At 33.6% G+C, this 9,957-nt stretch overlaps 3 protein-coding genes and 1 pseudogene across 5 annotated transcripts; all 4 read left to right on the top strand.

Moving 5' to 3' along the window:
- Nucleotides 1-543: 543 nt before the first annotated feature.
- Nucleotides 544-2,104, top strand: LOC21411523 (putative germin-like protein 2-1). Its single transcript, XM_024167007.1, has 2 exons — nt 544-658; nt 1,502-2,104. The coding sequence occupies exons 1-2, from the start codon at nt 544-546 to the stop codon at nt 2,035-2,037; spliced, it is 651 nt and encodes a 216-aa protein (XP_024022775.1). The 3' UTR covers nt 2,038-2,104.
- Nucleotides 2,105-3,206: 1,102 nt separating this feature from the next.
- Nucleotides 3,207-3,707, top strand: LOC112092003 (annotated as a pseudogene).
- Nucleotides 3,708-5,288: 1,581 nt separating this feature from the next.
- LOC112091997 (putative germin-like protein 2-1) lies at nt 5,289-6,477 on the top strand. 2 transcript variants are annotated; one of them, XM_024167019.1, is made up of 2 exons: nt 5,289-5,406; nt 5,942-6,477. In XM_024167019.1, the coding sequence occupies exons 1-2, from the start codon at nt 5,289-5,291 to the stop codon at nt 6,475-6,477; spliced, it is 654 nt and encodes a 217-aa protein (XP_024022787.1). The 2 variants fall into 2 exon arrangements, with proteins under 2 accessions (XP_024022787.1, XP_024022788.1); XM_024167020.1 differs by having other exon boundaries at nt 5,289-5,387; nt 5,986-6,477.
- A 2,291-nt stretch (nt 6,478-8,768) lies between these two features.
- LOC112092005 (putative germin-like protein 2-1) lies at nt 8,769-9,957 on the top strand. Of its 2 annotated transcripts, none has more exons than XM_024167058.1 (2): nt 8,769-8,890; nt 9,486-9,957. In XM_024167058.1, the coding sequence occupies exons 1-2, from the start codon at nt 8,769-8,771 to the stop codon at nt 9,955-9,957; spliced, it is 594 nt and encodes a 197-aa protein (XP_024022826.1). The 2 variants fall into 2 exon arrangements, with proteins under 2 accessions (XP_024022826.1, XP_024022825.1); XM_024167057.1 differs by having other exon boundaries at nt 8,769-8,886; nt 9,422-9,957.

Below are 9,957 nucleotides of genomic sequence, written 5' to 3' on the forward strand. Positions count from 1 at the left end.
GTACATATATATATTCTTCCCAGCAAACAGATACGATATAAAATATACATATATACGTTGTATGGAAGGGTCAAACAAAAGCAATTACCAGTGTATCTATCATTTTTCCCTTATCCCTTTTGACCAAGCAAAGGGAAACATTGCGATGTGGAAGCGCAAGAATTGCCGGCTGTATACACACACACATACGTACATACCTATGAATTGCTCAACATACGACGAAGTCGAATTGCAACGTTTCTAAGATTGATTTTTTTTGTTTTTGTTTTTTTTTTTTTGTTTTTAGTGGGCGGGTTGTATTCATGTTTTTGTAACTTACATGATATTATTATTACTATATACTCGTTACTAGGTCTATTATGGACCATGACTAGACTAGACCCTTTCAACGCAAGATAACAATTTTACGTACCGTATTCATGTCCTCCCTCTTTATAAAAAGGAGTTTCATCTGTGTTCTTTGGCAATTCAAGTAAGAATATTATCTCCTCGTTGCTGATAAGTTTAAAGCAAAAAGACCTTGCTCTCTCGTAATCGACGATTATGGCTTCTCCTTTCCTGATGTTAGGATTGTTTGCTTTAATAACTTGTTCCATTGTCTTTGCATATGATCCTAGTCCACTCCAAGATTTCTGCGTCAAAGATCCCGACAGTTCGGGTATGTATGTCGTGCTGTATATTAGCTATATGAGTTTTCAATGATTACGTCCCATTCTGATTACTCATTAAATATAAAAAATTCAATGACGTGACATGATAAGAATCTAACTTCATTAATTGTATATATGATATGCTCATCATTGAAGTTTTCAGTAAATTTTACCTTCTTATTTGTTAGAATAGCAAACTAATCCCATGATCATTGGTTTGCTATTTTAACATTATTTATAACTTCCATTAAAAAAAAAAAGAGAAAAAAGAGAAAATCGTTGAACTTACTGTTAAAGTTTATGAATTTAGATTTTCGCACCTCACCAGTGACGAAGCTATAAACTTTCATGAGAGAGGTTAATTTTAACTATATCAAAAATTTGATTAGAATTAATCGTTAACTTAGTACAATTTGTTCCCAAAGGGATTTCATGTCTTAGAAAATACTGCGTAATAACCACATATCTCCAATTTGGTTGTGTAGATAATTTTCACAATATTCATGGCAAAAAAAAACCCCCCTTTTTATAGTAGAGGTAATGCTAATGTTAGAAGTAAATAACTAATAGATATGTACCATTTATTATTAGTTACTTATAAAAGACTCTTAGAGTTAAAATTAAGACCCCGTTCATTTAACTGATTTGAGTTTAGAATTTGAGTTTTGTTACAGTAAAAAGTTTTCAGAAATAGTCACATTTAACTTTTTTTGTTAGAGTAAAAAGCTCTAACATAAAGTCATATCTTAACTCGAATTAAAAACTCGAATCAACGAACTAAACGGGCCTTAATAGTTTTTTTAGAAAGTAGAACCTACCTAATTAACTTGTTTATTGTATAATTAATGCAGTGCTAGTGAATGGATTTGCCTGCAAGGACCCCAAGCTCGTAGAGGCGAATGACTTCTTCTACAGCGGTCTCAACATTCGAGGAAACACATCAAACCCCGTCGGATCTCGTGTGACTCTTATAAACGTGGACCTAATTCCAGGGCTCAACACTTTGGGCGTTTCCCTGGCCCGCGTCGACTACGATCCATGGGGCCTAAACCCACCACACTTACATCCCCGAGCCACCGAGGTGTTAACCCTTGTACGAGGCACTCTCCAAGTGGGTTTTGTCACTTCTAATCCAGAAAACCGCTTGATTACCAAGGTTCTCCAGAAGGGCGACGTGTTCGTCTTCCCAAAAGGTCTCGTTCACTTCCAGAGAAACATTGGTCATGGTAATGCGCTTGCGTTTTCTGCCTTGAGCAGCCAAAATCCAGGGATCAATACGGTTGCAAATGTTGTGTTCGGATCTGTGCCTGACATCTCCGCTGATATTCTTGCCAAGGCTTTTCAAGTCGATAAGAATGTTGTCTTAAATATCCAGTCTAAGTTTTAGACACGTTTAATCGTGTACGTCATAGGGCTATGCAACTGTCATAGGTATTTTTTTATTTCATTTCTATTCACTTATCAAATAATTGGTTCATGAATTCAGAATTATTCTCGTTTTACGTGTATTTTTTGTGAGAGAAAAAGTCACGAATTATAAAGCGAATCCTCCTTCCAAACGCACGCTTAGTTTTCGGTTGGCAGGAAATTATATTGTGTGAAAGCAGATTCGTTCTTATTTATGCTTATTTTGTAATTTCGTACGGAATAAATGTGGACATTGCTTTGTGATTCACAAACACTAATGCACTTTTCTTATTTGCTTTTTTTGTTCCCTTTTCTTTTTGCCTCCAAAAAAATGTGAAACTATTTTTTTTTTCTTCTGCACTATTTGGTTTGGTTTTTACTCTGTTTTCTCTTAGAGCACACCTATGTGTTTCTCTAGGGATTTATCCTATAAGTGTTCTTTAATTTTGGCATATTAGTCTTTAAGCTTTTGCTTTGTTGACAGTTTTTGTTCCCTAACATGAAAATTGATAACACAATTTCAAAAAGTTTGACAGAAATAATCATATATCGATTGCATGATAATTTAAAATTTTAGAAAAAGAGTTACATTAAATGTAAAATTTCCTATTTGTTATCATTAAAACCTGTTAATGATTAGAGCAATTGGCACATGTGGTTTATAAACTATTTAGTAAGTGACAATTTAATCATTCATTTTTTTAATCTTAGCAAAATAATTCCTAAACTCTTTCAATATCGACGATTATCACCTTTGTGTCTTCTTCCATTAAAAAATTTAATAAAATAATGCACATTATCAACTAATTAATAATTAGGTAAAATACTACTACTTCATAAAATAAAATAAAATGGCATTTATTCTACAAAAACTAAGAGAAAAAGACGAAGACAAAAACCATATAATTATCAAAGGACAAAATGTCTTCCTCTAAGAAGCTAATTAAAAACAAAGGAAAATGTGATTGTTTTTGAGAACTTTTTACTGTGATTGTTTATTGTAATAAAAGAGTTAAATGTGATTGTTTTTGAGAACTTTTTACTGTAACAAAACTTGAATCAATGAAATGAATGAGGCCATAATTTCTTACAACTTATTCAACTAATCCATATTTATCTCTTTTAGTTTATAATCTAATCCTTGTAGCGATGAAACATTATCATAATATAATTACAGTGTTTGTGAATGGGTTTGGTTGTAAGGACTCCAACCTTGTCCAGCCCAACGACTTCTTCATGAGTGGGCTTCAAATACCCAGTTGGGTCACGCGTGACTGCAGTGAATGTGGGCCCAATCCAGGCCTCAATACTCTTGGAATCTCCCTCATCCTCGCGCAACTGAAATATTGACTCTTCTCGAAGGCACTCTCGAAGTGGGTTTTGCCACCTCCAACCCAGAAAACCGTCTCATTAAGAACGTTCTCCAAAAAGGAGACGTTTTTGTTTTCCCAGTTGGCCTTGTGCACTTCCAGAGAAATATTGGATACGGCAAAGCAGTTGCCATTGCAGCTTTTGAGCAGCCAAAATCCGGGGGTTGTCACCATTGCCAATGCGGTGTTCGGATCAAATCCCGACATCTCTGCAGATATTCTTGCAAAAGCTTTCCAAGTGGATAAAAACGCAGTTCTAGGCGTGCAATCCAAGTTTTGAGTAGTCAAAACTTGCGTGATGATGTCAAGGGTTATCAATTATTTCGTTTGGAATATTTTTGATGGTGTCTATTAGTATTTACTTCATGTAATTTGATTCGTCATGTGTTGGTCGGTTTGATTGTTTTCATTTGAGTCGTATTTGTAACACATATGGATAGTGGAAGTTATTTCTTTTCAGTGATTCGCAAATTGTAAGCACTTTGGATTGGTTCCATTCTGTAATTCTTGTACGGTGCTAAGATTTTTAATTACTAAACCCGCTTTTGTTTGTGTGATACGCAAATGGTTCTCACTCGTTTCGCTTGTTCAAGTTGAGAATTTGAGTTAAAAAAGTGAACTCATGTGTTGAAAACACTATAGAAGAGAATGTTGAATTTGAATTTTTGTGAGAGAAAATACTGTAACAGTTACAGAACTTTGAGTTGTGATTCGAACTAGTAAAATGAACGAAATCTAAATGTGAGTCGTCACTCAAATGAGGTTTTTATTATTATTATTTACCAGTTCTATCATCAATTATCATATCGTAAAAAACAGCTCATGCTCTTCAAGTTAAAAGCAAAAGGGATTCAAGTTGAAAAAACAGCCAAGTGCACGTAATCTTGTGCATGGTCCTTTTTTTTTTTTTTTAAATAACATATAAGGTCCGTTTATTTCATATACTCAAATTTAAATAATTAATTTTATTATAATATTTTCTTCTCACAAAAAGTTTAAAATTTTAAACGTTAAAATTAAAAATCATAATTTAAGTATTCCCTCTAAATGGCCCATAAAAAAGGGCTAGGCCATAGGCGGTATCCCGGCTAAAAGTGGGTTCAGCCTAGCCAAACCAGGTAATTTAAACAAGCTTACAAAACAAGTAATAAATTGTGTAAATTTAGCGGGGTTACTTTTGAGAAAGCAAGTAATAATAATTAAATACAATTAGCTCTTATGTTTTCAATCCCAGAGTCGTTATAAAAAGCTTGGCTGCCGCCTTGCAATAATGCACTTCCATAACATTACACGTCTCTTATTTTGCTGGTAATTGAGCTAAGCGTTCAAATTTTGAAACTGTACTCATAATATATATTGTTTCAACAAGCTGTATCATTTATATCAATAGACAATTAACATTCATATCAAAAAAAAAAAAAGAAAATAAATTTAAATAAAAAAATCTTTGATCAGCTTGCGAAACTACCAAGTCCATATATAGTAGGAAGTGTGAATTCTCCAGTTGGCTAGGCCTGATATTTTTCATATGCATGGGCGCCGGCGAGCATTATATATATAAAGAAATTATTCATGACAAACTATTTAGCAAATTAAAAATTGCAATATATATATATATATATATATATATCCTTGTTTTGTTGTATGCAAATGCCAAACGGTTTAATGTTATCTTTGATGAAGACCAGACTTCTTCAATTCAAAGTAGAAATCCCGCGTCTTCTCCTCCTATAAAAGCAGGTCTATTTGGTTCTCATTTCACAGTTCAAGAGAAAACTTTCTTTCTTACAAAGTTCTACGCAAAGTTCTCTCTATTTATTTTAGGTATTTCCAATTATCAATAATAACTTGTAACGTCACAATGGAGTCTTCTCATGGATTACTTATGTTAGGGTTATTTGCTATGATTTGTTCAATTGCCTTCGCTTCTGATCCTAGTCCTCTTCAAGATTTCTGTGTCGCAGATTCTAATGGTCCAGGTACGTTACAATAACAAAGTCGCCCTTAAATATTTATAACTTGCAATAATCAAGTATGTGATCAATATGAATTTTAATAGTACTGTTAACGAACTTCAAAAGTTCTTTATGCTATATCTTGCGGGAAAATTACATATGTACAATTCGTGAAACAAATTTCATTATCTAGTTTTTCTTCTTGCCGTAGCACGAGTAACTATAAATTATGCAGGTTTCATTTTTTAAAATCTTTCTAAGTTTCGTGTGAATTATAGGAATATTTTTGAATACCATTTTTGTGATGAAGATATTCATGTTTAATTTAGACATAAAACTGATACGAGTTAATTAATAACTGGACTTTATTAGCAGTTTGTCTGATTTAGAGGAATTTTAAAAAACCACTTTGACAGAGTTGGTAATTAAATTTATCACTCTAATGGGAAATAATTAAAACTTAATTCATAAGTTAAATTTTAGCATGAATGAATATGCACTAGACATCAAAATGGTAACCTAAATTGACACTTTTATTTACTTTGCTTCATTGGGACAGTACTAGTGAACGGGCTCAGCTGCAAAGACTCCAAGATGGTTGAGGCCCAAGACTTCTTCTTCAGTGGGCTTCACATAGCAGGAAACACATCAAACGCAGTTGGATCACGTGTGACTGCTGTGAACGTGGCCGAAATTCCAGGCCTAAACACTCTTGGAATCTCCCTTGCCCGAGTTGACTATGCACCGTGGGGCATTAACCCACCACACACGCATCCTCGCGCAACTGAAATATTGACAGTTCTTGAAGGCACTCTCGAAGTGGGTTTTGTCACCTCCAACCCGGAAAACCGTCTCATTAAAAAAGTTGTTTATAAGGGTGATGTGTTTGTGTTCCCAATTGGTCTTGTTCACTTCCAGAGAAACATTGGTTATGGTAATGCCGTTGCCATTGCAGCTTTGAGCAGCCAAAATCCGGGGGTCATTACCGTCGCGAATGCGGTGTTCGGATCTAATCCCGACATCTCTCCCGATATTCTTGCAAAAGCTTTCCAAGTGGATAAAAACGTAGTTCTAGGTGTGCAATCCAAGTTTTGAGTAGTCAAAACTTGCGTGATGATGTCAAGGCAATTATTTCATTTGGAATATTATTGATGGTGTCTACTATTATTTGCTTCATGTAATTGGACTCGTCATGTGTTGGTCGATTTGATTGTTTTCATTTGAGTCGTATTTGTAACACATATGGACAGTGGAAGTTATTTCTTTTCAGTGATTCTTAAATTATAAGCACTTTGGATTGGTTCAATTTTGTAATTCATGTATGGTGCTAAGATTTTTAATTACTAAACCCGCTTTTGTTTGTGTAATATGCAAATGGTCCTCATTTGTTTCGTTGTTTAAGTTGAGAACTTGAGTTAAAAAATTCAATTCTTGTGTTGAAAACACTATAGCAGAAAAAGCTGACTATGAATTTTTATGAGAGAAAATACTGTAGCCTATACTTGAGTTGTGATTCGAACTAACGAAATGAATGGGGTCTAAATGTGGGTCGTTACTCAGTTGAGATTTTTATTCTTATTATTATTTATTAGTTCTATCATCAATAATCATCTTGTAAAGAAGCTCATGCTCTTCAAGTTAGAAGCAAACGGGATTCAAGTTGGGAAAATAGTCAAGTACGTACTATTGTGGATGGTTCTTTTTTTTTTTTTTTTTTTTAAAGAACATATAGGGTCCATTTGTTTCATATATTTAAACTCAAATGATTAATTTTGTTACAATATTTTTCTCTTACAAAAAATTTAAATTTCAAACGTCAGAATCAAAAATCATAGTTTAAGTATACATTTCAAACGGACCCATAAAGAAAAGGGCTAGGCCGTAGACGGTATCATGTTAAAAGTAGGGTTGGCATAGCCGAACCAGGTAATGTAAACAAGCTTACAAAACAAGTAATAAATTGTTTAAATTTAGCAGGGTACTACTTTTAAGAAAGCAATTAAAAAAATTTTGAGTAATTTTTGTTTTCTTTCTATAGATGACATATGTAGACGACATAAGATTATTTGTAATAAATACTAATGTCAATTGTATATTTAACATAAAAAATGGTGATATGGTATGTCATTTTTATTGTTGAGCATGCTGCCATAACATCATAGGCAAAAGTATGTGCACATATAATGCGTGCGTGTATCTACACACACATATATCCCCTTTATTTAAAAATACATAAGATATAATTAACATTTGCCAAAATAGTCATATTAACAGATTCAGATCTTTTGTTTAATTATGTGTCACAATGTGTGTTTAACCAATCATATCATGCCACATCGAGAAAGAAATTTAAATTGCTTATTGACTAATTTTTTATGTGCTTATCATAAGATAATGCGGTATGATATATCTGAATATCCCATATTAACATGCTAAAAATGGTACGAATATAATCCATAAGCTATACTAAGATAAAGAACACAGTAAGCTGATAATTAGCTCCTTTTTCTGTTCGTTTATTTATTTATTTCTGCCAACAGCTCTTAGCTTGTTGTGTGCGTTAGCTATTTAACAGTTCATCCATATATGTTTCTATAGTGCGTTGTTTTTGCTAACTAGATGCAATATATATGACAAGAAAGTGAAACAAAATGCTTAATACACGAAAATTTTTTAGACATTTGTGCATGATATTTTCTTTTCAATCGAATATATATCGCAATAAATAATAATTAAATACAATTAGCTCTTATGTTTTCAATCCCAGAGTCGTTATAAAGAGCTTGGCTGCCGCCTTGCAATAATGCACTTCCATAACATTACACGTCTCTTATTTTGCTGGTAATTGAGTTAAGCGTTCAAATATTGAAACTGTACTCATAATATATATTGTTTCAACAAGCTGTATCATTTATATCAATAGACAATTAATATTCCTGTAAAAAAAAGAAAATAAATTTAAATAAAATTTTTTTGATCAGCTTGCCAAACTACCAAGTCCATAGAAGGAAGTGTGAATTCTCCAGTTTGGCTAGGCCTGATATTTTTCATATGCATGGGCGCCGGCGAGCATTATATATATAAAGAAATTATTCATGACAAACTATTTAGCAAATTAAAAATTGCAATATATATATATATATATATATATATATCCTTGTTTTGTTGTATGCGAATGCTAAACGGTTTAATCTTATCTTTGATGAAGACCAGACTTCTTCAATTCAAAGTTGAAATCCCGCGTCTTCTCCTCCTATAAAAGCAGGTCTATTTGGTTCTCATTTCACAGTTCAAGAGAGAACTTCCTTTCTTACAAAGTTCTACGCAAAAGTCTCTTTATTTATTTTAGGTATTTCCAGTTATCAATAATAACTTGTAACGTCACAATGGAGTCTTCTCGTGGATTACTTATGCTAGGATTATTTGCTATGATTTGTTCAATTACCTTCGCATCTGAGCCTAGTCCTCTTCAAGATTTCTGTGTCGCAGATTCTAATGGTCCAGGTACGTTACAATAACAAAGTCGTCCTTAAATATTTACAACTTGCAATAATCAAGAATGTGATCAATATGAATTTTAATAGTACTGTTAACGAAATTCAAAAGTTCTTTATGCTATATATTGCGGGAAAATTACATATGTACGATTCGTGAAACAAATTTCATTATCTAGTTTTTCTTCTTACCGCAACACGAGTAACTATAAATTATGCAGGTTTCATTTTTTAAAATCTTTCTAAGTTTCGTGTGAATTATAGGAATATTTTTGAATACCATTTTTGTGATGAAGATATTCATGTTTAATTTAGACATAAAACTGATACGAGTTAATTAATAACTGGACTTTATTAGCAGTTTGTCTGATTTAGAGGAATTTTAAAAAACCACTTTGACAGAGTTGGTAATTAAATTTATTACTCTAATGGGAAATAATTAAAACTTAATTCATAAGTTAAATTTTAGCATGAATGAATATACACTAGACATCAAAATGGTAACCTAAATTGACACTTTTATTTACTTTGCTTCATTGGGACAGTACTAGTGAACGGGCTCAGCTGCAAAGACTCTAAGATGGTTGAGGCCCAAAACTTCTTCTTCAGTGGGCTTCACATAGCAGGAAACACATCAAACGCAGTTGGATCACGTGTTACTGCTGTGAACGTGGCCGAAATTCCAGGCCTAAACACTCTTGGAATCTCCCTTGCCCGAGTTGACTATGCACCGTGGGGCATTAACCCACCACACACGCATCCTCGCGCAACTGAAATATTGACAGTTCTTGAAGGCACTCTCGAAGTGGGTTTTGTCACCTCCAACCCGGAAAACCGTCTCATTAAAAAAGTTGTTTATAAGGGTGATGTGTTTGTGTTCCCAATTGGTCTTGTTCACTTCCAGAGAAACATCGGTTATGGAAATGCCGCTGCCATTGCAGCTTTGAGCAGCCAAAATCCGGGGGTCATTACCGTCGCGAATGCGGTGTTTGGATCTAATCCCGACATCTCTCCCAATATTCTTGCAAAAGCTTTCCAAGTGGATAAGAACGCGGTGTTAAATTTGCAGTCAAAATTTTAG

The sequence above is a fragment of the Morus notabilis genome, unplaced genomic scaffold (assembly GCF_000414095.1).
Source record: "Morus notabilis unplaced genomic scaffold, ASM41409v2 Scaffold276, whole genome shotgun sequence".
NCBI classification, from domain to species: Eukaryota; Viridiplantae; Streptophyta; class Magnoliopsida; order Rosales; family Moraceae; genus Morus; species Morus notabilis.